The 27,510-nt window shown below is 41.8% G+C and overlaps 1 protein-coding gene across 1 annotated transcript in view; it reads left to right on the top strand.

Annotated features, from left to right (window-relative positions):
* The first annotated feature begins 560 nt into the window (after positions 1 to 560).
* LOC106611046 (feline leukemia virus subgroup C receptor-related protein 2) overlaps positions 561 to 27,510 on the top strand; it is a 32,499-nt gene continuing 5,549 nt past the window's right edge. The window contains exons 1-7 of the mRNA XM_014210875.2: positions 561 to 1,545; positions 16,253 to 16,394; positions 20,747 to 20,887; positions 22,571 to 22,638; positions 22,982 to 23,085; positions 26,492 to 26,602; positions 27,111 to 27,216. Of these exons, the coding sequence (XP_014066350.1) occupies positions 949 to 1,545; positions 16,253 to 16,394; positions 20,747 to 20,887; positions 22,571 to 22,638; positions 22,982 to 23,085; positions 26,492 to 26,602; positions 27,111 to 27,216 (1,269 nt within the window). The 5' untranslated portion in view covers positions 561 to 948. The remainder of the gene's footprint in view (positions 1,546 to 16,252; positions 16,395 to 20,746; positions 20,888 to 22,570; positions 22,639 to 22,981; positions 23,086 to 26,491; positions 26,603 to 27,110; positions 27,217 to 27,510) is intronic.

Genomic DNA, 27,510 nt, shown 5'->3' with positions numbered 1-27,510 from the left:
AGCCAACCCTTATACTGAGGGAGACCAGCTAGTTAGCTACCACCAACCCTGCACAAACCTGTGGCTAACTCTGCTGCCTCTGCTGCACTTTGAATTTCTGCTGGTTTTGCCCTCTCCACCTCATTCACTGTTGCCTCAACCTGCTCGTCTTTTTGCCACTCCTTCGGAATACAATTTGAATATCCATAATTGCTCTGTGCTATGGTGCAGACTGATTGAGTGACAAACATTTTGCTGAGTGATGACATTGACATCTAACTGGTGCTGTAGGGGTGGGGGATCAAAAAACATGGCTTGATCAAAAACATCTGGGCTGAAGCCCTTCAAGCCCAGGCCTAATGACGCCACTGTAATCGTGTACAATGTTTGTTTGTTAATTCATTGTCATATTTAGCAAGAAACATGTTTGTAAGAAGCAATATGGGTCATTAAATGCAAATTATAATTTGTTCTCTCAGTCACGTCGCGTGCGGAAGTTTTCCTTGTCATTGGTTCAACTTCCATCAGGGTGGAGATAGCGTTTGGACATCACGTGGTGTTATAATAAGCCGATTGGAATTTCTCTCAGAGCAAAAGCACTATCACGGACCTATTCGGGACATTTTTATGTTATGAGAAACATAGGCTGTATGTATGATTCCCCATTTCAAGTTTTGGAACTTTGTATCATTATATAATAAGAGATGATATTTAACATTAGTCAACATTATACCCTGGTTTACTATTTGGCTTGCAGTTTTCTGCTTTTTAATAGCTAGTTAGAACATATTGCTCACCGAGCATTTTGACGTTGGTTGCACATTTAAAACGTTTAGATGTGTTGCGCGTTAGCCTACACTGCATGCTCATTTTGAATAATACATAGCCCTATGTGTTTAAGTTGCAGTTTCTGTAGACTAAACTTACAGTGCGCGCAGGTACCCAAGGGTACCCAAAAACTTTGTCATTATGGGCGACAACCCTGACTTTGATAACAAAGAAATGAAAGAGGAGAAAAATGGTCTGGATCTGAGGAAAACGAACCCTTCCAAATCCGTGGACTTGGAGGAACAAATTGAATGTACGAGCATCTCGAATGAGAACCAGGACAATAGGCCTTCAACTACCACGCGTTTATACAAAAGGAGATGGGTGATGATGTTCCTTTTCAGCTGTTACTCCCTGTGCAACGCATTTCAATGGATCCAATACGGAATAATCAACAATATCTTCATGAAATTCTACAATGTGGACTCTTTTACCATTGACTGGATGTCAATGGTCTATATGCTGACCTATATTCCCTTTATATGGCCTGTCTCCTGGCTTTTGGACAAAAAGGGACTGCGGCTCATAGCACTGATGGCCACCGCCATTAATTGTCTTGGGACATGGATCAAGGTGGCCAGCGTCAGGTCAAACTTATTTTGGGTGACGATGCTCGGACAGTTTGCAAGTTCCCTATCCCAGGTCTTCATCCTTGGGATGCCCTCCCGCCTGGCATCGGTTTGGTTTGGGTCCGAAGAGGTGTCGACCGCCTGTTCCATCGGCGTTTTTGGGAATCAGGTGAGTTTATCCCACCTCACGCAAAGGTACCCTATTAAGTTAAAAAGAGTTGCGATTGATTTTGTTTCTAATAGGCCTAAGATATTGATTGACTGATCAAAATAAAGAGTGCACATAAATGTGGTGTTTTGAAAAAGGTCGGTCTTAGAGCAGGAATAAGTTATTATTTGACATCTTAGATGATGAATGAATAATGAATAAGAACATTTCAATGTCTTAAACTGGACAGTTCATTGGCTCAGATGACATATAGGCCTACAGTATGGCATGTATGACCAATGGCCATCAAGAGAGTGTCCTTACTTTTTGTGGTATTTTAGATGGTAAAGTTGTTTAGAAGAATGATCATACATTGAAAGTGGTTAACATGTTATGATTTAGCCCAGAGCAATCCATATGCATTCACACATGGATCTAGGCTACTGTAATTCTGCAATGGACGCTTTGTTGAGCGTCGAGAGCATTTTGAGCATGCATCCTCTTTTAATATTAAAGTTCTGACACGGTGAACACAATCTGAAACGATCTACAACTTCTCTTACAGCGAGATTTGTCTTATTTCCTCCCTCAAAACACCCAATTAATCAAATTATAGATTGGGTAGTTGACCTCGAAATGCAGTAGGTAATATGTATAATTACACTTCTGCAATATGCCTGTTTTCAGTATCCAACTATGTTGAAGCCAAACCTTGAGCTGGAGGCCATTTGGGACTTACAATGCTGAGGCAAATGATGAAAGTCAAATCAATTTATTGGGGATTATGAAAGAATGTTCATAATACCTTTTGAGCTGCATATTATTCTCCTTTAGAGGTTAATATTGCTGGTCCTGTGGACTCACTAATCCAGGCTTATAGTGAGTTACATGCATAGTGACAAGCATGTCCTAAAAACTGATCTGAGATGATTTTCATAGGCAGCTTCACATCCACTGCTCCAATAAAGTAGCCTTCCAACCACCCACAGGCATTTTGTTCTTAGTGAGCCTCTTTGCTGGATTATCGCTTTTCAGAGCACACTTTTGTATGGATTTAAAAACAATGTCTGATTTAGCCTACTTTTATGACTAAATTAGCCCTGTGTTTAAGTGTTTGAGTTGATGGCAATGAAATACTAAACATGCTGTTTGAGCTTAGTTACCAGTATAGTTTTGTGCTGAAATAATAATATTAAATATGTATTTTTTTAGGTGTGTGTGTGTGTGTGTGTGTGTGTGTGTGTGTGTGTGTGTGTGTGTGTGTGTGTGTGTGTGTGTGTGTGTGTGTGTGTGTGTGTGTGTAATGTGCTGAGTAGGGTGGGGAGTTTTTCTCCTGCAAGTTCAACTCTACATCTTTCCAACCCCCTAGCTTCCTACCTATCCAATCAGTCTCCTTGGGATGTAGCCCTTTCTGTATGGATGATCGCTTTGAATATGTATACTTTATAAAAACAATTCAGCTCTCAGGTTTAAAATGTTTCAGACAGACACTGACATTACCGGTTATACCCTAATGCTAACCTGAAAATCGCAACATACAAATCTTGAAACTCCATGAGAAGACATCATGTCAAACCATTTCAACATTTTTCTGTGTAACCTTTTCTCAAATTGCAGCACATTTCAATATGTCATCACCATAACTGTCAAATACACAACATTGAGCATCTCTATAGCTGAATGATGGACAATCATTTTCAGAAGTATTTCTGTTATGTTTTCTAATACAACTCAATGGATCTTCCACGATTGGCTAGGTTTCTTGAGAATTCTGTAACTACAGCAATTTATGGAATTCAAAGAAAAAATGTAAAGGGAAATGACATGGTACAATTCCACCATCTTCTGCCAGTACAGTGTATGCAACTGTACAGTAGGCTACACTTAATCACACACTTAATGCATTAATGCAGCTACTTTTCTCCAGGTATGTTAAATCTTCGCTCTTTTAAAAATCCTTTATGTATGTCACGTCCTGACCATAGTAAGATGTTATTTTCTATGGTAGAGTAGGTCAGGGCGTGACAGGGGGTGTTTTGTGTTTTTCTATGTTTTGTAGTTCTATGTTTAGATTCTAGTTTTCTATTTCTATGTTGTTGTTTTTTGGGATGATCTCCAATTAGAGGCAGGTGGTCCTCGTTGTCTCTAATTGGAGATCATACTTAAGTAGGGTTTTTTTCCACCTGTGTTTGTGGGTAGTTGTCTTCTGTTTAGTTTTCTGTACCTGACAGAACTGTGCGCTTTCACTTTGTTATTTTTTCTTTAGTGTTCTGAGTTAAAATAAATATTCATCATGAGCAATCAACACGCTGCGCTTTGGTCCCCTCTCTACGACAGCCGTTACAGAACTACCCACCACGACTGGATCAAGCAGCGTGCCCGGGAGGAGATGGATTCCTGGTCTCTGGAGGAGTTGCGAGAGAGGATAGACTGGACTTGGGGGCAAGTATTGGAAAGATACAGAAGCCTGCCGGGGAAGCACGAGAGGCAGCCCCAAAATTTTTTTTGGGCGGAGTCAGGGTTGAGACCTGAGCCAACTCCCCGTGCTTATCGTGGTGAGCATGTGCCTGCTCCTCGCACTCTCTCTCCAGTGTGCCTCCACAGCCAAGTACGTCCTGTGCCTGTTCCTCGCACTCTCCCTCCAGTGCGCCTCCACGGCCCAGTATACCCTGTGCCAGCTCTGCGCACCCGGTCTCCAGTGCGTCTCCCTAGTCCGGTGAGACCTATTCCAGCTCCATGGCACGAAGCCTCCAGTGATGATCCATGGCACGAAGCCTCCAGTGACGATCCATGGCACGAAGCCTCCAGTGACGATCCATGGCACGAAGCCTCCAGTGACGATCCATGGCACGAAGCCTCCAGTGACGATCCATGGCACGAAGCCTCCAGTGACGATCCATGGCACGAAGCCTCCAGTGACGATCCATGGCACGAAGCCTCCAGTGACGATCCATGGCACGAAGCCTCCAGTGACGATCCATGGCACGAAGCCTCCAGTGACGATCCATGGCCCGGAGCCTGTAGGGATAATCCATGGTACAAAGCCTCCAGTGATGATCCATGGCGCGGGACCTGTAGTGATGATCCATGACACGGAGCCTCCAGCGACGCTCCCCGGCGGCACGGAGCCTCCAGCGACGCCTCCCAGTCTGGAGCCTCCTGAGATGGCTGTCTGCAGCCCGGAACCTCCGGCGGCGGTCTGCAGCACAGAGCCTCTGGCGATGATCTACAGTCCGGTTCCTCCTCCGACGGTCCGGGGGTACTGAAGCAGAGGGATCAGCGGGGGTTACGCCCCAAACTGGAGCCGCCGCCTCTGCTGGAGGATCCGCTGGAGGATAAGTTTATGTGGACTGCACTAGAGCCGCCATAGACAGGAGTTACCCACCCTACCCTCCCTTTTGTTTGTTTTTTGGGGGGGGTTGTTGTGTTTAGGTGCAGTCAGAGTCCGCACCTTTGGGGACTCTGACTTTGGGGACTCTGACTTACCATAGTAAGATGTTATTTTCTATGGTAGAGTAGGTCAGGGCGTGACGGGGGTGTTTTGTGTTTTTCTATGTCTTGTAGTTCTGTTTAGGTTCTAGTTTTCTATGTTTTTTTTTTGGGGGGGGGGATCTCCAATTAGAGGCAGCTGGTCCTCGTTGTCTCTAATTGGAGATCATACTTAAGTAGGGTTTTTGTCCACCTGTGTTTGTGGGTAGTTGTCTTTTTAGTTTATGTACCTGACAGAACTGTGTGCTTTCGTTTTCTCTTTGTTATTTTTTCTTTAGTGTTCTGAGTTAAAATAAATATTAATCATGAGCAATCAACATGCTGCGCTTTGGTCCCCTCTCTACGACAGCCGTTACAATGTAATGTATCCACCGTGTATTTACAAGGAAATCTATCAAATATTTTATGAAACTAATAGGCTAGCCTATTATTGCTAAAAACAAAAATTAGACACTTCATACACTCCAGCGGGTGGTGAAGACATTCCAGGACATCACTGGTACCGTGCTCCCTCCCATCTAGCTACTCGAAACAGTGCCCGAGGAAGGCCCGCATCATCAAGGACCCCACTCACTCCAGCCATGAGCTGTTCTCTCCCTTACTGTCGGGCAGACGACATCGGAGCTTGAGGTCTGATACCAACAAGCTCAGAGACAGTTTCTATCTACAAGCCATCAGACTGCTGAACACTTGAACTGGATTGACCACCTGCACAGACTCTCCGCAACTTAGCACACATGCACTCACTCACGTGCACACCCACAGATATGCACTCATCCATGCACGCACACATACACGCACTCATACATTCATGCTAAACACACATCACAACTTGTAACGATTGTCGTGTGTGGAGGACCAAGACGCAACAGGGAAGTGTATACTCATCTTCTCTTTTTAATATTTAAGGAGAAACAAAATAAACACATACAATTAACAGAAACGACACTAACAGTTCTGTCAGGTGACAGGCACAAAACAGAATACAACTACCCACAATACAAACACACCCCTAATTATAGGACCTTCAATCAGAGGCAACGATAGACAGCTGCCTCCAACTGAAGGCCCCAACACCAATTAACTAAACATAGAAATACAAATGACTAGACAGAACATAGAAATAAACTAACATAGAACAATAACCAAAACCCTGGACTAATAAATCAAATACCCCTCTCTACATGGACACATACACACAACCACCCTGAACCACATAAAACAAATACCCCCTGCCACGTCCTGACCAAACTAAACACTAACAAATAACACCTTTACAGGTCAGAATGCATTTTTTTTTGTCCATTACAATAACATCAAATTGATCAGAAATACAATGTAGACATTGTTAATGTTGTAAATGACTATTGTAGCTGGAAACGGCTGATTTTTAATGGAATATCTACATAGGCGTACAGAGGCCCATTATCAGCAACCATCACTCTTGTGTTCCAATGGCACGTTGTGTTAACTAATCCAAGTTTATAATTTTAAAAGGCTAATTGATCATTAGAAAACTCTTTTGCAATAATGTTAGTACAGCTGAAAACTGTTGTTCTGATTAAAGAAGAAATAAATCTGGCCTTCATTAGACTAGTTGAGTATCTGGAGCATCAGCATTTGTGGGTCCGATTACAGGTTAAAAATTGCCAGAAACAAAGAACTTTCTTCTGAAACTCGTCAGTCTATTCTTGTTCTGAGAAATGAAGGCTATTCCATGCGAGAAATTACCAAGAAACTTAAGATCTCGTACAACGCTGTGTACAATTCCCTTCACCGAACAGCGCAAACTGGCTCTAACCAGAATAGAAAGAGGAGTGGGAGGCCCCAGTGCACAACTGAGCAAGAGGACAAGTATATTAGAGTGTCTAGTTTGAGAAACAGACGCCTCACAAGTCCTCAACTAGCAGCTTCATTAAATAGTACCCGCAAAACACCAGTCTCAATATCAACAGTGAAGAGGCAACTCCGGGATGCTGGCCTTTCTAGGCAGAGTTGCAAAGAAAAAGCCATATCTCAGACTGGCCAATAAAAATAAAAGATTAAGATGGGCAAAAGAACACAGATACTGGATAGAGGAACTCTGCCTAGAAGGCCAGCATTCCGGAGTCGCCTCTTCACTGTTGACGTTGAGACCGAAATCTATCCTAATATTCAGCTATATTTCAAATGGCAGAAATGAAAAATGTTCTTTCTTTCCTTTATTGCATATGTGGATAAGCTTAATAGCAGGCTTACTTTTTAACGAACAATCTTTGCATGGCCTATTTGGAATGCATTTGTAGTTTTAGTCTCAGTTTACATAAAAAGGATGGTGTTGGTCGGGCTTCAAGCTTGCTGTGAAGTTGTTCCTTCTCCTTGTCCGTTAAAAGTTTATGATCAGCAGTTGTATAGGACATAGCAGAGACTGAAGGGGCAGTATACCATTGCAATTTTCCACTGTGCTCAATCCCATTAGAGCAATAGACAGATTTTCTTTTGACCTGAAAGAAATATGGACTGGGTCTGCGCCATACAGTCCTATAGACATAATCATAAGATGTGTCTTGTGTTTAGTTGAAAAATGTACACAAATAGACATATAACCCACAATAAGTAGAACACAACTTGTCGTTTTGTGATAGGCTACATTATATAGCAGTGGTGCCTGGAGATGTGGGCATACTCTAATTTTGCCCAACATTTCTCAAACAGCCCGCCCGGTGAAGGAAAGGTGCCCTGTGTCAAAAATTCTATGACAAACTCTGACATCCATTCTGAATGACCTAAAATGATCAAGCCCATATTGGTCTTTCACAGTCAGGCCAATCCAAGCTGTACTGTGCAAGTAGGCAAATAGTAGAACTACTATTGAAATAGATAAATGAGACTGTCAACTAAGTCTGAAATACACAGGTTTCTGATTTTTTTCTTTTTTTTCTTCAGGTTTTCACTTTCAAAGTCGCACTTTTCTAATAAAAAAAACAACAATTTTGGATGTTCTAAGTCCACAACAAAGCTTAAACCACATCTGGAGACCACTTTCAAAGTCTGGGAAAAAACTAAATTTAGATTTTTGAGTGTAGTTACCCTGTAATTCAACTGTGCATTCACCTAGCACTGTTGTTTGGTTAGCAGGGTGTCTGTAGCGCACATGATATGGAGTTTGCAAAATGGCCACTGGGTTGATGCCAGTAGTGGAAAAAGTACCCAATTGTCATACTTAAAAGTAAAGATACCTTAATAGAAAATTAAAGTCACCCAGTAAAATACTACTGGAGTAAAAGTCTAAAAGTATTTGGTTTTAAATATACTTCAGTATCAAAGGTAAATGTAATTGCTAAAATATACTTAAGGATCAAAAGTAAATAATTTCAAATTGCTTATATTAAGCAACGCAGATTTTCTTGGAGGCTTGAACAAGGAGAGCAACACCACACCCCATGTAGTAGTACATCCTCGCCATGTCGAGCACTCTGTAAATAGATTTTAGACTTGTGTAACCAACACACAGGGTGCTAACACTCCTGTGCTCCAGAAAAGCATTGGGCTGCTAAGCTGAAGCCTAGGCATTGACTCAGGGAGCCAAAACAACTCTTTAGGTCTCAGGCAAGGTTAGGCCTACTCATCAATAATGTGTGGTAACTGAACCACCTCAGTTACAATTCCCCATCCTTGGACCTCCTTTTCCTCACAGAAACCCATTTGAGCCACGGCACAAATATGAATGACAGGGTTTGAACAAGTGTCACATCAGAAAAGCACATTAGTTCGCAAAAACAAAGCCTATAGCCAATGTAACTCTTCAGGTATCAGACAAGGTTACTCAACATGAAAACAACTAACCAGGAAGAAGTGGTTTGGTGAACACGCACGTGATGAGTAACTTTGCCTAGTGTTGAGTAACTTTGCCTGAGACCAGAAAAATGTAATTAGCTTCTCAAGATAAATTGCCTATAGGCTTCGGCTTAGCAGGCTAAGATGTATTTCTGGTGTACAGAACACCAGGTTCGAATCCCTAGGCTACCTGGCTAAAATGCTTCCTCGCTAGCCTAACTCATGGGCAACGATGCGCCAGGCCAGCTAGTTAACATTAGCATACTACATCTAGCTACATGTTGAACTTCCATCCTCTCAGGCCAGGGGCACAATGTATGGATTTATGGTTGGATCAGAATCACTGTTATAATCATTGGCTAGAACAGAGAATTACGGAAAACCATATGTTCAAATCACAGCTGAGCTCATTCAGTTTAACTCAATGCTGATTGGCTATTCTAAAAAAATATATCAAGGGAGGCCAAATACTCGCTGGTTTCCTTGTATTCAATGCTACGGGCAGCAATAATGTCATACTCTTTTTGACTAGACTGCATCATAGATACGCTACACATACTGAGACAGAGGGGTGCTGTTTTGTTTGCTCGGATGCTTTCTCTGGTGAGATACATTCAGCCTCTTGTGAATTGAACGACCTTTATGAAACACAGAGAGACGAAAGATTTTTAAAAATATATATATTTTTTTTAATCATTTTTTATTGGTAAATTATTTGGGAAGACTTGGCATCCATGCCATTTTCTGTTTACCCTTTACCCTTTACCATTTACCCTTTACCCTTTACCCTTTACCATTTACCCTTTCTATTTACCCTTTACCATTTACCCTTTACCATTTATCCATTACCCTTTACCCTTTACCATTTACCCTTTACCATTTACCCTTTACCATTTACCCTTTACCCTTTACCCTTTACCATTTACCCATTACCCTTTACCCTTTACCATTTACCCTTTACCCTTTACCCTTTACCATTTACCCATTACCCTTTACCCTTTACCCTTTACCATTTACCCTTTACCATTTACCCTTTACCATTTACCCTTTACCATTTACCCTTTACCCTTTACCATTTACCCTTTACCATTTACCCTTTACCATTTACCCTTTACCCATTACCCTTTACCCTTTACCATTTACCATTTACCCTTTACCCTTTACCCTTTACCCTTTACCCTTTACCATTTACCCTTTACCATTTACCCTTTACCCTTTACCATTTACCATTTACCCTTTACCATTTACCCTTTACCCTTTAACATTTACCATTTACCCTTTACCATTTACCATTTTCATTTTGAATGTCTGTTTACAGTTTCCAATTCTCAGTTAATCAGTTTTTTATTTTATTTACATTTTCATTGTGGTATGATTCATTTACACGGATGTTTGTCCTGTATATTGTGCTCTTGGTGCTGTGTTATGTTGAGGATTATGTTGCCACATTGCCGCACAGGGGTTGTATGATGTCTTAGTTCAGGCATCTCTGGCAGTCTGTTTGATATCTATAAAACCCAGCAGTTAAGATGTTTTTAACTGGTGCTATGACTCAGTTCAGAGGGGATCCTCATTTCTGGTCTGTGAAAGACATTAGGATCCCATCCCGTGAACCGTATATTAATGACATTAACTTCTCAGAAATCAAATTGTATATGGAGGCTATTTGTTTACCTGAGGTCAAAACATTGCATTATTTTGAAACATGAGAGGAAACCTTTGTCATGATGCGTGGAGGTCTCTGAGTTTCTCTTTCTGCACTAGCAGGTGCTGTGACAGAAGTTCACAACCATTTTACTCATGCTGCCGAACTGGACATATGGAAGTCTCTTCAGGCCCATATCTCTGGCCATTCCTGAAAATAAACTACATTTAGTGACATTTTCACAAGTGACCTGACCGCATAACTTCTAGCATCATGTTTTCACTGGATCATGAAGTGACACTCACACTGCAGCATCCAATCCAATACAAAACAGGGTTTGGAACTGCTTTTGTTGTCAAGGTTTCATGGTCAACTTTATTATACATATTATTAGCCAATTTTGTCAGTACATGCTCTACCATTTGAGGTCAGGGTACCACGGAGTCATTGGCTGATAATAACAAAGATTGAAAATAAACTGGCTGAGGTTTGAGTTTATGCTCTGTTGAGGTAATGCTCAAGACAGATGTTGCAATGTGATCTGGCATTAGAAGACCCTATTTATGCCACGAACACTGAGGCTATGCCCAATAACTGATATCAAATAATTGTTTATTTGTCACATGCCCCGAATACAACAGGTGTAGACTTTGAGTTTATTTTATTTTTACAGGGACAGTGCACATTAATCAACGTTTCAGTAAAAGTGCTGGTTTTAGCCAGCCGGCTAACTTTCAGTCCCTGGGCAGGTTATTAAAAACAATTACAATAACAATACAGATAAATAATGAGCAGTGAGTGCCTCCCGAGTGGCGCAGCGGTCTAAGGCCCTGCATCGCAGTGCTAGAGGCTTCACTACAGGTCCGGATTTGATCCTGGGCTGTGTCGCATCAGGCCAAGACCGGGAGACCCATGAGCGGCGCACAATTGGCCCAGCGTCGTCCAGGTTAGGGGAGGGTTAGACCGGCCGGGATGTCCTTGTCCCATCGCGCCCTAGCGACTCCTGTGGTGGACCGGGCCGGGTGCTGACACGGTCGCCAGTTGGACTCTGTTTCCTCCGGCACATTGGTGTGGCTGGCTTCCAGGTTAAGCGAGCAGTGTGTCAAGAAGCAGTGCGGCTTGGCAGGGTCGTGTTTCAGAGGACGGATGGCTCTCGACCTTTGCCTCTCCCGAGTCAGTACGGGAGTTGTAGCGATTAGATAAGACTGTAACTACCAATTGGATATCATGAAAATGGGGAGAAAAAGGGGTAAAAATAAATAAATTAATAAATGGTACTATGATCAGTAAGCACATGCAGAGCAACATAGGACAAGCAACAAGTAGCACTCAGCAATCGCAACATAAGAAAATTCATAAAAGTATTTCCACACTTCAGAAGCTACAGACAACTTTATCGTGAAATGCTTACTTACAAGCCCTTTCCCAACAATGCAGAGTTAAAAAAATGTAAAAACAAATAGTATCACTATAAAATAACAATAACGAGGCACATTGACTCGGTACCGGTACAAGGAGTACCGGTACCGAGTCAATGTGCAGGGTACTCTGACCTAACTGCTGGATATCACAAGAAGGTCATATGAGGAGCAGGTGCATCTTTTCTTAAGGTCTATTGTAGAATATTTGGATCGTGTATGTTCATTCAACACTGGTGAGCTGGCTGGGCAGATCATGTGTGTTCCAAAACTGTGGGGCGCGCCCCCTAGGGGGAGCATGAGGGGTTGGCAGAAAAAAAAAAAAACGAACAAATTATTATTTATTTTTTCAAGGAACTTTAAACTTAAACTTACTCTTGAAAGTTGTAATAGTAGAATGCACAAGGTGACATTTAAAAATTGGGTAGTGCATCATCAGTTCCTCTTGTCATGTTAGTCATTGCATACCTTAGAGAGCTATTTATAACTTGTCAGAAATGTCCAGATCAACTAGCCCATGTCAGCTAATGTGTTTTTATTTAGTTTTTTTTGCCAATGGATATTGTTGTATTTTTTTCATTCAAATATCACATGGCAAAATGTTTAGAATTGCAAGAAAATGTGCTTTAAAATGGCAAAATCCTCTTTGCACCATATGACAAAAGGTGTAGAATTGCAGTAAATAAGCTTTAAACTTTCTAAATTCTCTCCACCAACAAGAGAGGTGTGAACAGTTTGTGTCATGAACAGTGCTTGTGCCTTTAGAAATAGACGTGTGCGTGGGGGGGGGGTCTAGTCTAAGCGTAGGGCACTGAGTCTCACATGGTCAAGAACGTAAATATAAGTTTGCATCATCTTCACTGTTGTTTAAGTCCAAGTCCCTGACATAAGAGCTTGAGTGTGACTTCAGCATGTGGCAGGGGGGTTATTAGTGATTTGTCTTTGACATTTGTATCATATAGTTATTGAGAAATAATTGATTGAAGTTGGAATATTTGTGACATTATAGCCTTACCCAAGCCTCCTTTAAGACTTCATGTTTCATCTGTAGGTACAAAGCAAAAGTTGGAGTCATATGAAGCTTTACCGCTCGCTCTGTAATATGAGTAGTATTTTGATTTCAATAACATGCATTAATTTATGAATATAGACAAATATAAACATACATATTGAAAATATTAATGTTTTGATGTGGCACATTTTTCTATATCTTGTTAAACATAATATACTCTATGGGCATATCAAAGTTCCTGAGTGGGATTTTTGCCAGTTTAACAATTATACAGAGAAATTGGCATAATAGGCAATGCACCCGAACACAGCCCTCTTTTTACTTGTATCATTGCACATCCTGCAGATTACCAGCAGAGGGCAACCATTTTGAATCAATTTTCACGTCAACTTTGTTGGAAATGCTTACAAATTGGATCATATCTTTAATAGTAGAAGAGATCCCACACTGGAACTTTGATATCTTTGATATATATTGAGTACATTTGCCAAATCTACAATTTTCTATATTAATGTTTATATTTTTCAATATTCATAAATGTATGATTATAATACTACTCATATTACAGAGCGAGCGGTAAAGCTTCATATGACTCCAACTTTTGCTTGGTACCTACAGATGAAACATTTTGGACTCTTAAAGGAGGCCTAAAGGAGGCGCTTTTCATTACAAGTAGAATCTCAAAGTAGCTTTAAAAATCAAATAAACCAAATACAATTTAACAAAACAAATGTAGGGATCTGGCAGTTTTTGGGCGATGGTCTTCCATAGCTTTAGGTGATAGGCATTTCGGAAGGGTAGTATCTTAAGAGGAGGGAGCATAGATGGTACAGTCAGTCAGGGAGGTAGAGACACCTAATAGATAGGCCCTGGAGCTCTTCACCGTGCACCTCGTCATCTTTTCAAAAGTCACAGCTGCTCCTCCATAGGTAGGCTGGATTGTCCACTACTGAAATGTAGCACCCACCAGGGTGATCCTTCGGCGACTGTCAAAGCGCCAGTAAGACCACCACAAATCAGCAGAGGTCTGCATCCCCTCACAACGCAGAACACTTCCCATGTGCAGGGGGCCAAAAAGCTGATGTTGTTGGTCTGGTGTTGCTCCATTATTCAAATAATATTACCTAGCTGGTTAGCTAGCTAGCCAAGCCAAATATAAACTGACTTGCCATAATCAAGGCCAAAATATCACAAATATTCCAGCTTCTATTAATTATTTCTCAATTATGCTTTAAAATACAAATGTCAAATATATGTCAACAATCCTTCCTCCAAAGCATGCTTCTATGGATTACATTTAGTGAGAAAAAAAAAGCATGGTCTTTTTTGGTTCTTGTTCTGTGTTTACAATAGCCCATGCATTTACTGACACTCTAACAACTGTCAATCAGTATGCCAATGTTGTTACCGGTTCATTAACATATACCGTTGAAATCAGAAGTTTATATACACTTAGGTTGGAGTCATTACAACTCTCTTTTCAACCACTCTACAAATTTCATGTTAACAAACTATAGTTTTGGCAAGTCGTTTAGGACATCTACTTTGTGCATGACACGAGTAATTTTTCCAACAATTGTTTACAGACAGATTATTTCACTTATAATTCACTGTATCACAATTCCAGTGGGTCAGAAGTGTACATACACTAAGTTGACTGTGCCTTTAAACAGCTTGGAAAATTCCAGAAAATGATGTCATGGCTTTAGAAGCTTCTGATAGGCTAATTGACATCATTTGAGTCAATTGGATGTGTACCTGTGGATGTATTTCAAGGCCTACCTTCAAACTCAGTGCCTCTTTGCTTGACATCATGGGAAAATCAAAAGAAATTAGCAAAGACCTCAGAAAGAAATTGTAGACCTCCACAAGTCTAGTTCATCCTTGGGAGCAATTTCCAAATGCCTGAAGGTACCACGTTCATCTGTACAAACAATAGTATGCAAGTATAAACACCATGGGACCAGGCAGCCATCATACCGCTCAGGAAGGAGACGTGTTCTGTCTCCTAGAGATGAACGTACTTTGGTGCGAAAAGTGCAAATCAATCCCAGAACAACAGCTTTGCTGAAGGAGGGACTAGTGCACTTCACAACTGCACATGGGGACAAAGATCGTACTTTTTGGAGGAATGTGCTCTGGTCTGATGAAACAAAAATAGAACTGTTTGGCCATAATGTCTATTGTTATGTTTGGAGGAAAAAGGGGTCGCTTGCAAGCTGAAGAACACCATCCCAACCGTGAAGCATGGGGGTGGCAACATCATGTTGTGGGGGTGCTTTGCTGCAGGAGGGACTAGTGCACTTCACAAAATAGATGGCATCATGAGGGAGTAAAATGATATGGATATATACAATTTACATTTTAGTCATTTAGCAGACGCTCTTATCCAGAGCGACTTACAGTAATGAGTGCATACATTTCGTACAATTTTTTTTTTCTCCCCGTACTGGTCCCCCGTGGGAATTGAACCCACAACCCTGCCGTTGCAAACACCATGCTCTGCCAACTGAGCCACACAGGAAGCAACATCCCAGGTCATCAGTCAGGAAGTTAAAGCTTGGTCACAAATGGGTCTTCCAAATGGACAATGACCCCAAGCATCCTTCCAAAGTTGTGGCAAAATGGCTTAAGGACAACAAAGTCAAGGTATTGGAGTGGCCATCACAAAGCCCTGACCGCAATCCTATAGAAGAACTGAAAAAACTGGGCAGAACTGAAAAGACGTGTGCGAGCAAGCAGGCCTACAAACCTGACTCAGTTACACTAGCTTTGTTAGGAGGAATGGGCCAAAATTCACCCAACTTATTGTGGGAAGCTTGTGGAAGGCTACCTGAAGCGTTTGACCCAAGTTAAACAATTTAAAGGCAATGCTACCAAATACTAATTGAGTGTATGTAAACTTCTGACCCACTGGGAATGTGATGAAAGAAATAAAAGCTGAAATAAATCATTCTCTCTACTATTATTCTGACATTTAACATTCATAAAATAAAGTGGTGATCCTAACTGACCTAAGACGGAATTTTTACTAGGATTAAATGTCAGAAATTGTGAAAAACTGAGTTTAAATGTATTTGGCTAAGGTGTATGTAAACTTCCGACTTCAACTGTATGACTGTTTAAACGCCTTACTTAACATTTTAGTGTGTATATTTGTTTTCGATATGCAAAGCAGGGAAGCACTGGAAGTTATTTTAAATTTGTCATGTGTTTTCTTTTATGCCTCAAATAAAAAATGTTGTGCCTTGGTTATGATCCCTTTTTCCAAGCTTTGTTTTATATGTCTGTAGGTGTGAGGGGAGGAGTCATTGAATGATCATGTATTTTTGTCTCCCTCACTCACAGTTGGGCATTGCCATTGGCTTCCTTGTGCCACCCATCCTCGTGCCAAATGTTGACAATATAGACGAGCTGGCGTACCACATCAGCATCATGTTCTACATCACTGCTGGAGTGGCCACCGTGATCTTCATCCTCGTGGTCTTCAGTAAGTCCTCAGGGGAAATGGCCAGTCTTATGCACAGTACATCCTGTGGCTAACACATAGAGTTGGCCACTAGAGTCACTCCTTCCTAAACTCATCCCAATTATAAAATATAACTCTTTCAGTCATTATGAGCCTTGAGGTGTTGAAATCATTATAATGCCAATATGAGGGGCCAGTATTACTTCTCCCCTACATTGTCGATGTCACAACAACTCATAGTTAACTCTTGGTAGAGGACAAATGGAGCCTCAGTTCATAACCTTGTGCCGAAGAGATTTGGTTTCCGACTTGCTTCATTGTACGATTATTTAAATGGGGACACATAGCTCTGCTATGGCAGTTTGAATACAACTACATTGCAGCATTGCATCTCTGGGGCTTACCATTGGGTCTGCAGTTCTGTAGTCTTCTGTCCTGGATATCTATTTGTCCCTGTCATGTTCTCCTGGCAGTGTTGGTGGATAGGTCAGCACTCTCAGGGATTAGTGTGTGTGTTGAGATGTGCTCTGAACAGACCACTTAACCTCTCTAGGGTATGTGGGACGAAATCGTCCCACCTACTCAACAGCCAGTGGAATCCCGTGGCGCGTTATTCAAATACCTTAGAAATGCTATTACTTCAATTTCTCCAACATATGACTATTTTACACCATTTTAAAGACAAGACTCTCGTTAATCTAACCACACTGTCCGATTTCAAAAAGGCTTTACAACGAAAGCAAAACATTAGATTATGTCAGCAGAGTACCCAGCCAGAAATAGACACCCATTTTTCAAGCTAGCATATAATGTCATATAAACCCAAACCACAGCTAAATGCAGCACTAACCTTTGATGATCTTCATCAGATGACAATCCTAGGACATTATGTTATACAATACATGCATGTTTTGTTCAATCAAGTTCATATTTATATCAAAAACCAGCTTTTTACATTAGCATGTGACGTTCAGAACTAGCATACCCACCGCAAACTTCCTGTGAATTTACTAAATTACTCACGATAAACGTTCACAAAAAACATAACAATTATTTTAAGAATTATAGATACAGAACTCCTTTATGCAATCGCTATGTCTGATTTTAAAATAGCTTTACGGCAAAAGCACATTTTGCAATATTCTGAGTAGATAGCCCAGCCATCACGGGCAAGCTAATTTGACACCCACCAAGTTTGGCCCTCACCAAACTAAGATTTACTATAAGAAAAATTGGATTACCTTTGCTGTTCTTCGTCAGAATGCACTCCCAGGACTTCTACTTCAATAACAAATGTTGGTTTGGTTCAAAATAATCCATAGTTATGTTCAAATATCCTCTGTTTTGTTCGTGCGTTCAAGACACTATCCGAAGGGTGATGAAGGGTGACGCGCCCGACGCGTTTCGTGACAAAACATTTCTAAATATTCCATTACCGTACTTCGAAGCATGTCAACCGCTGTTTAAAATCATTTTTTATGCGATTTTTCTCGTAAAAAAGCAATAATATTCCGACCGGGAAACCCTGTTTACGTTCTGATCGACCATTATCCAAATGCGCTACTGTTTTTCAGCCAGGGCCTGCAAAGACATCATTCAGCGTTTTTCCGCCTTCTGAGAGCCTATGGGAGCCGTAGGAAGTGTCACGTTACAACAGAGATCCTCAGTTTTCAATAAAGAGAGTGTAGAAGCCCAAGAAATGGTCAGAGAGGGCGCTTCCTGTAAGGAATCCTCTCAGGTTTTTGCCTGCCATATGAGTTCTGTTATACTCACAGACACCATTCAAACAGTTTTAGAAACTTTAGGGTGTTTTCTATCCAAAGCCAATAATTATATGCATATTCTAGTTTCTGGGCAGTAGTAATCTCCAGTTTAAATCGGGTACGTTTTTTATCCGGCCGTGCAAATACTGCCCCCTACCCTAGAGAGGTTAACGTCTCTTCACTCACTCGCTGTGGCAGGGCTGCAATCGCTGTAATTGGCCCGAGATCCCTTTAGATGTAATATTAAAACGGAGTAGGGACGTTGAGAGGTATTATATAGAATCATTCCTTTGCCCCCCTAGGCTCTGTTTAATGACTGTGACACTTTCTCAGAGTGATGACATGGTAGGATAGATAGAGAAGTATTCACATGAGTCACACAAACCAGGTCATCCCACTTCTGTTTTGGGGCCTCCCATGTTTTGTTGAAAGAGGCACATTGGGCAAGCTTAGACATGGAACCTGGCATTAGAAGAAGAACAGGGATTCACTGCCTGACCTTCCATCTTTTATCTTTTCTTGACTATTGGGAAATCAAACTCTCCTCCGGTGTCAGCAGACAGTATTGAGTAGCGACTTAACGAATTGATCAAACTGAACACTGGATAAGACAAGTCCCTTTCTATCTCCCCAGACTGCTCTGTGGGAAAACATAATCATGTTTACAGCCTGTAGGACTCACTGTTAGCTGGATGCTGTAAGATATCTGATACCTATTGAAGCCCTCTGTTAGCTGAGTGCTGTAAGATATCTGATACCTATTGAAGCCCTCTGTTAGCTGAGTGCTGTAAGATATCTGATACCTATTGAAGCCCCCTGTTAGCTGGGTGCTGTAAGATATCTGGTCCCTATTGAAGCCCCCTGTTAGCTGGGTGCGGTAAGATATCTGATACCTATTGAAGCCCTCTGTTAGCTGAGTGCTGTAAGATATGTGAAGCCTATTGAAGCACTCTGTTAGCCTGGTGCTGTAAGATATTTGAAGCCTATTGAAGCCCTCTGTTAGCCTGTTGCTGTAAGATATTTGAAGCCCTCTGTTAGCCTGGTGCTGTAAGATATTTGAAGCCCTCTATTAGGTGGGTGCTGTAAGATATTTGAAGCCTATTGAAGCCCTCTGTTAGCCTGTTGCTGTAAGATATTTGAAGCCTATTGAAGCCCTCTGTTAGCCTGGTGCTGTAAGATATTTGAAGCCTATTGAAGCCCTCTGTTAGCCTGGTGCTGTAAGATATTTGAAGCCTATTGGAGCCCTCTGTTAGCCTGGTGCTGTAAGATATTTGAAGCCCTCTGTTAGCTGGGTGCTGTAAGATATTTGAAGCCTATTGAAGCCCTCTGTTAGCCTGTTGCTGTAAGATATTTGAAGCCTATTGAAGCCCTCTGTTAGCCTGATGCTGTAAGATATTTGAAGCCTATTGAAGCCCTCTGTTAGCCTGGTGCTGTAAGATATTTGAAGCCCTCTGTTAGCTGGGTGCTGTAAGATATTTGAAGCCCTCTGTTAGCCTGGTGCTGTAAGATATTTGAAGCCCTCTGTTAGCTGGGTGCTGTAAGATATTTGAAGCCCTCTGTTAGCCTGGTGCTGTAAGATATTTGAAGCCCTCTGTTAGCTGGGTGCTGTAAGATATTTGAAGCCCTCTGTTAGCCTGGTGCTGTAAGATATTGGAAGCCTATTGAAGCCCTCTGTTAGCTGGATGCTGTAAGATATCTGATACCTATTGAAGCCCTCTGTTATCTGAGTGCTGTAAGATATTTGAAGCCTATTGAAGCCCTCTGTTAGCTGTACAGATAGGTGGAGTAGAGGCTAGTTGGTGTGTGGGTCCACTCTATGAACTCCTGCCCCAGTGAGCTGATCTCTCCTCCACTTCTCAGACTGAACGTTGGAGCTGGACTCTCCAGCGTGACTATTGTTGAATCACTGACTGACTGACTCACTGACGCACCAGGGGCATGGAGGAAGAGAGGGGGCCCTGATAGGGCCAACAGTTACTGGTGCATTTCATCTCTCCGGTCTTCAGGTGAATTCTCAGACACACATCTTTCTCTCTCTTTCTCTCTTGCTCTTTTAGAGATAGGCCTGGTTTGTTGCCTTGGCTGTGCTGTACTGAACTAGCTGGATGTAACTTTGGCCCCTCCTGTCCTATAGTCCCCCAAAGCTATTTGACTGCCCGTGACTGCCCTGACTCCTAGTGAGCTCAGGTGTCTGTGTTGATTGATAGAAGCACAGATGGAGGGATGTTAGAGGTCATGGGATGGCCATTGGCCTTTCACTCATTTGTTGCTATCACCAGCTTATTTGAGTGACTGCTGCTAGTTTTTCTTGGGAGGACAAACGAGGGGGAGGCTTGGCTTGTGGTTGGATCCAATTTTAACATTGTCTTTTAAAGGGCTCTGACAGTTGTGCAACTTCAGAATCTACATCCAACCCTTTTGTAATATATTTTGGGTGTGCCTAGATAATGTATGTTGAGAACACACATTTAGGTGTGTCTATGATTGGTGTTGTGAAATATTTGTATAGGAATGAATGGTGCAGTGTTACGGGAATTGCATACAAACTTCTACAGTATATCAGCATTATCACCTTATTATTATTACTGGTTCTGTATCTGTGTTCAACAGTGTTCCAAGAGAAGCCGGAAATCCCTCCCACCCTGGCTCAGGTCCAGGCCAGGAGCATCCCTCCAGAAGAGTACTCCTACATGGCTTCTATCCTGAGACTGCTGCGTAACCTACCCTTCATGCTCCTCGTCATCAGCTATGGTGGGTCGTATTCACTCTCAAACCACACCCGTGTCTACCGGCATGTTTGTACTCCTATTATTTGAGAAAACAAAAGTTACATAAGGCTGGCCAGATCAAAGCTTTCTTTCTTTTTAATTTGAATTTTTTACCCCTTTTTTCTCCCCAATTTCATGGTATCCAATTGGTAGTAGTTACAGTCTTGTCTCATCGCTGCAACTCCCGTACGGACTCGGGAGAGGCGAAGGTAGAGAGCCATGCGTCCTCCGAAACACAACCCAACCTAGCCGCACCAATGTGTCGGAGGAAACACATGAAAAAACGTAAATTAAACAGGAGTTGTTCAATTTGATAAACTCTTTGGTTAGTGTCGGTTGATCTCAAAAAGTATTTGTATAGTTAGACAACCTTACATTTAAAAATATGAAATGATACCTCTTCTATCTGGCGACCTGGTCAGCATGCACTGCGCCCGGCCTGCTACAGGAGTTGCTAGTGCGCGATGAGGCAAGGATATCCCTGCCGGCCAAACCCTCCCTAACCCGGACGACGCTGGGCCAATTGTGCGTCACCCCATGGACCTCCCGGTCGTGGCCGGCTGCGACAGAGCCTGGGCTCGAACCCAGAATCTCTGGTGGCACAGCTAGCACTGCGATGCAGTGCTTTAGACTACTGCACCACCCGGGAGGCCAGATCAAAGCTTGTTGTATTGGTGATGCCCCAGACCTCATCTCATAAACACACACACATGGCCTCACAGCAGAATTCCCCCTATTCGAAGTAAACTGTGCATTATCCTGCTGTCTCTACTGTGTGTCCCCTGAATGAGTTCAAGTAAGGTGAACTCACAAATGTAAATATGAACAACGTGGATGCTGTTGCATCATCACAGTGACAGGCGAATGAAAACATGTACACAACATCAGAATATAACCATCTGAAGATAACATCTGTTAGGGTCTTAAAGCCAGATCAATAGGTCATTATCAGTTTGTGCTTAGAGATGTGAATATCTCTCACTATGTTTTTGTATCCAGCACACTGTACATATGTACATCAAACTGTCTTTTTGAGGATTTTAGGTTTGTCAGATTCTTAGGGTTGAAAGGTCACAGTCCTTGTAGTTAATGGTTAACTTATTGAAGATTTGCAATGGTAGCGTTACTAGTCCATAAAAGTATTGCCTCGGGTCAGCTTAGCCTGATTAAATGTTCCCTGAATTATTGGCTGCCTTGGCTGTGCCATCTCAATATAAACAATGACATAAATGCTAGAGTTGAACTATTACATTTGTCATGCCCTTTAGCTGTTTGGAAATATGACGTTTTACTTTTTTAAATGTTATTTGATACTAACATTGTTTACCCTTTGATGTGGCAAATAAGGATTTTCAGGAACAAGACAACAAACCGTAATGGCAAAGCTGTCCAAACCAATTAAATATTGAGTGACACACCACCATTTATGTCAAAGTCAAATATTCTCTCCTTTGTAGTAGTAGACTGGCTAAGGGCCAGGTATGGGCTCCATTAGGACAGGGCCAGTGAAACCCAAATACAGCTTCCCATCTGGATCCCCCTGCTTTCCCTGCAGGCCTCAGACTAAATAAAGACCTGCTCCTCTGAAGACTACAGCTCCTGTAAAATACAGCTCTGTCTCAGAGTGCAGAAACAAAACTAACAGGTTTCCGTATGTTTTCTGCAGGGCTGAATGTCGGTTGTTTCTATGCTGTTTCCACTCTGCTGAACCGGATGATTATCGAGCATTATCCAGTAAGTCTCACCTGAATCTTATCACATCAAAACCAACCTGCATAAGTCCCTCTGTGGTCATGACCTTCAGTTATATCCTCACTTACTGTATTCAAGGAAGATCTTGAGATGTTACCTCCCCAATAATAAAACATTTAAATGTGCAGTCTATAATTAAGGGTATTTTCTAGACTAAAGACACAATTCTATAGCCCTGAAAATGATGACTGGAGTTTAAGAGAACTAGTATCAAGTTCTAGTAGCAAGTAGGCTCACTCCAGATAAGATAACTGAAAGGTGTGAGAGGGTCAGGATGTCCAATTTGACTGCAGAAAGACCAATTCAGTAATTTTAACCTCCACAGGGTGAAGAGGTGAATGCTGGGAGAATTGGCCTCACCATTGTCATTGCGGGGATGGTGGGGTCCCTCATATGTGGGATCTGGTTGGACAAGACCAAAACCTACAAGTAAGATACTCTTAGGAACACTTGAGAGTACATAATACTTTACTAAAAATACACATTATTGCATGCAGCATTATGCTCCTAGATACAATAGCTTTTTTGTGTGACTTTGATCACTGAGTGGCAAGTCTAGCCTAGCCTTTTGGGCCCTATGCAAGATTTTGTTGGGGGGCCCCACCTCGCTGGGAAAACATTTCTGTGCCCCCCCCAACAAAATCAATGTGGGCCGCCTGGAGGTCAGGGCCCCTGGCCACGTGCCCTGGTATAAGGCCATGATTAATAGATAGCTGGCAAGACAAACTTACCAATCAAATGATTTTCTCTGCTATGGCTATTGAGTGACTGACATAACAAGATAAAAACTGCTGATGCACAACCACATTTCGAAATTGCACTTTGTGTATTCTAGTAACAGTAAGTTGAGACCCTGACTGAGTTCCTAAACAAACGAAAACGATTTGGTTAGGGACCCTCTAGTGGCCGTGTGGCCCTAAGCGACCACTTATGCCCAGGGCTCAGTGGCCCTTCCTTAGTATTAAGTAACTAAATAAGGTTACATACGCAGTCCCCAACTTAGACACATACACATTGTAATAGTGCGGCTGTAGCTGGTTGCTGACAAGGCTACTGGCTAATCTTTTGTCTGATGACACCAGAAAATTCCCAGTAATTGGCTTTATAATCCTCTCAAGCTTTTTCGTCACGCTCTCTGATCAAGTCAGTCAAGCTCCGTGTTGGAAGAGGTCCAGTAACTGCTGATGAGTGAGTTAATAAGATAAGAGCTGTTAAGGTCTCACTGCTCATCTCTTTGAGAACCTTTGCCCTTTTTAATTAGTGATTAAAATGTGATTTGCCTTGCGTACAGATAACTATTGTGTACAGATAAAGACTAGTGCATACAGTAGCCAGATTCACTGTATCTACTTAATCTTACTCTAATCTAATATCTCAATCATATCCTTCAGTTAAAAAACGATCCATAGCATAGGTTGACAAGGTAACAATCAGTAATCTTGTTACACTCTTGAGCTCTGGGCTATGAAAACAGTAAACCAAATATGACCTTGGCTGGGCTCTTGCTTCTCTCATTAGCCACTCTAAAGGAGGCACTTTCTGCATTAATGTCTTTTAAAGCTCTCATTCAAAGGCAGGCGTCTAGGCAGATTAGGTTTTTTTGTTGGAAGTGGAAACCATTGAGGTTCTGGAGGAACTAAGCGTTGTATCTGATGCCTCTCCCTGCATATCCAAACTGACAAGTTTTATCTATGAATCCTCTCAGCTGAAGTACTGGCCTGTTGGAATTGAGGCTCCATAGAGAATGGTGCCTGAGAGTTAGTCTCTATCCTTTTAAAATCATCTATATACAGATGTATGCTCTTAAGGGAAAGGGGGATACGTAGTCAGTTGTACAACTGAATGCATTCAACTGAAATGTGTCTTCCGCATTTAACTGAATCAGAAAGGTGGGGGGGGGGGGCTGTCTTAATCGACATCCACGTCATCGGCACCCAGGGAACAGTGGCTGACATTTTAAAGTGGAAATTACAAACTTAGAAGCCTTTTTAAACCTTGAATACACTACAAGTTTACAATTCCTGCTGTGTAGGAAAATTCTCAGTAACAAAAGACTGATCAAATTAAGATGCTACATCTGTAGAGGTTATTAATGCAGTCATTCAGACATCTGCACAGACAATGTCCAATTCCGTTTAATCTCCTTTCTATTTGTTTTGGTCAAATAACACAGGCCATTGTTTCTCGCCACAGAGCAGCCATTCATCAAACACCTGAGCTGATCATGAACAAACAATGAATCAACTATGTAGTTCAATTGTAGGTGTTACACAACTCTACACATCAGGGAATGCTATAACAACAGCAGTGGCAGTACCAAGTGTTTACCTGCCAACCTAGCCCCCAAACTCCTGCTTCATCCCCAGCAGACAGTTATCTAATCGTAGGACTAATCGTGGCAAAACATGCTCAACATTTCATGTCGAACAAGATATTGTAGCCTGTAGCTTTTGAGACTCCAGGAGAAGAGGAATAGTGGAGAGGCTTGCGTAATTGTGCATCTGGAAAAGAGAGGCTATATGTAGCTGAAGAAGCTCATTCATATGAACTCATTTGTTGGCTAAATATTAGGCCTAATACTGCAGTACATGAATAATCACCAGCCAATGTGATCACACCATTGCACACTTTCTCTCCTTTCAAAATCCCCGCCAGTTATTTTGGCTGAAGACAGAAACTACAAATCGCTAGTAGGCTAAGTTAGAAACGTATGCAAATTAACCCATAATTTAGGAGCTAGATATAAGGGCTTTACAAATGTAGCTCTCAAAGTCAAGAAAAAAAGATGCAATGGCAGATACAATGTGTTTCCCCATGAATTTCTGTGACAATAGACAAGAACAGCTCAAGGACAGAACTACATACATTTACATGGAGAGAATACATGCATTAAAAGCATTTCTGTGAAGCTTTGATAAGCTTGATGTCTGACAACAATAGAATGTTCATTATTTAATGAGTTCAAAAGCTGCTAAGATAAAAGGCAACGTTTTATACTGGTGTTGGCGAGACTTAAGCATAATACCGCATTCATGACTACCTTGGTTGGTGGAAATAAAAGTACAGGCTTTGTTACTGCAATACCTTTCAAATATAAAGAAAAGGTGATAAAAGTTGACGGCATGGTAAAGTTGGCAACTTTTCATCTTAGTATGAAAGGGATTTATAACACATGTTATGAGGGTGAAAATTGTTTCCCCAAATTCTTCTCATGCCATTCGAATAAATCGAGCCAAAGCAGTCAACTCAGATTTCTGTTATTGATGCTCCCTTCCTCATACCTCCATGTGTGAGAGACAAAGGACTAAGTTGTATTAACAACAATAGCTGAGTGGAGCAATGTTTCATGCGTGGTTGTACAGGAAGAGCTTCACCATAGTGAGCCTGTTGGTGTAGGCCAGAATGTGCCAGTTTTAATAAGGGGGTCTTAGATGGTCAGGAATCTTGTTTTTCCCCTTGTAGAGGATGGGATTGGAGGTGTTGACAGTGAAGCCACAGCCAGCCTTACTGGAAAGTTCTGCATGCTCGTTCAGAACCAGGACTGGTTACTGGTGCTGTATGTAGGCCTACCACAGATTGTTGAGGACTGGAATTTTTCTGATGTGCTTTGTGAAACTTATGTAAAAGCAATATCCAGATAAGATGAATACATTGCAGACTCATTCAAATCCCATATGGGATATGCAGCAATGTTGACGTGTCTGTGAGCAATGCACCAAATCAAACTGCTTATGAAAATATAGTTAGTACATTTCTGTTTACACAAGCATACAGTACATTTCATACAGGCAAAATCCAGGAAAAACAAACATATATTATTTTCCTCTCTCCCCAGACAGACTACCCTGGCTGTATATCTTCTGTCCTTCGTGGGAATGGTGGTCTATGCCTTCACCCTCAGCTTAGGCCACCTATGGGTGGTGTTTGTAACATCGGGAGCTCTAGGGTAAGAGTGAACAAACACTGTGACCATACACAATGATGTTTGTGAATGATTTGCATTTGCTAGCTATTCCACCTTTAGCATGTCAGTTGTAATGTGGGGTGGACTAGGTTTCCTGCCCTGGTCACCCCGCAGGAACACTGCATGCTATTTACATTGTAAACTGCCTCCTTGCTCTTTAAACAGCCACTCTGTGGGAAGAGGCAGACAATATCTTAAAATGCTCAGCAGTTAAGACTGTTTAAGGTCAAGTGTAGTGGGAGACAAGCCCATGATTCTATGCAACATTAATTATTTTCTGCTGGAGTTGAATAAGTATTTTATTATTTGTTAACTGATGTATAAAGGAGATGAACAAGAGCTGAAGGTTTTAAAGGGTCTGCTAGAGTAATGCCCTCAGAGGAGATTTGGCTGTGGAGTAGATTTTTTTATTTCTCTCAGCAGGCATGAAATGTTAAGTGCTGCTCTTTAGTTTGAGTAAAAACAACACTGATAAACCTCATGTCTTCAGGTTCTTCATGACTGGGTACCTGCCGCTTGGCTTTGAGTTTGCTGTGGAGCTGACCTTCCCAGAGTGTGAGGGCACCTCCTCAGGCCTGCTCAACTGTTCAGCTCAGGTAACAGGGATCATACTTTGGGATCATATTCACCATTGAAATAGTACATCTAGGTTTGTTGTATGCATGAAGTCTATGTATGAACTTAATGCATTTTATGCACGCTTTGACAATAACATAGTCCCGGGTGTGAAGGCTGCCACCAACCCAGAAGATTGGGTGGTCTCGCTCTCCAAGGCCGACGTAAGTCCAGTCTGTAACCCACCTCAATGGGGCTGCAGTGGAGCAGATCGAGAACTTAAAGTGTCCAAATCACTAAACTTAAAATGGTCCACACACAGTTGTGAAGAAGGC

Source organism: Salmo salar, chromosome ssa09 (genome assembly GCF_905237065.1).
Source record: "Salmo salar chromosome ssa09, Ssal_v3.1, whole genome shotgun sequence".
Taxonomy (NCBI): Eukaryota; Metazoa; Chordata; class Actinopteri; order Salmoniformes; family Salmonidae; genus Salmo; species Salmo salar.
The sequence above is the reverse complement of the archived record's forward strand: the minus strand, read 5'-3'. Positions and strand labels throughout refer to the sequence as shown.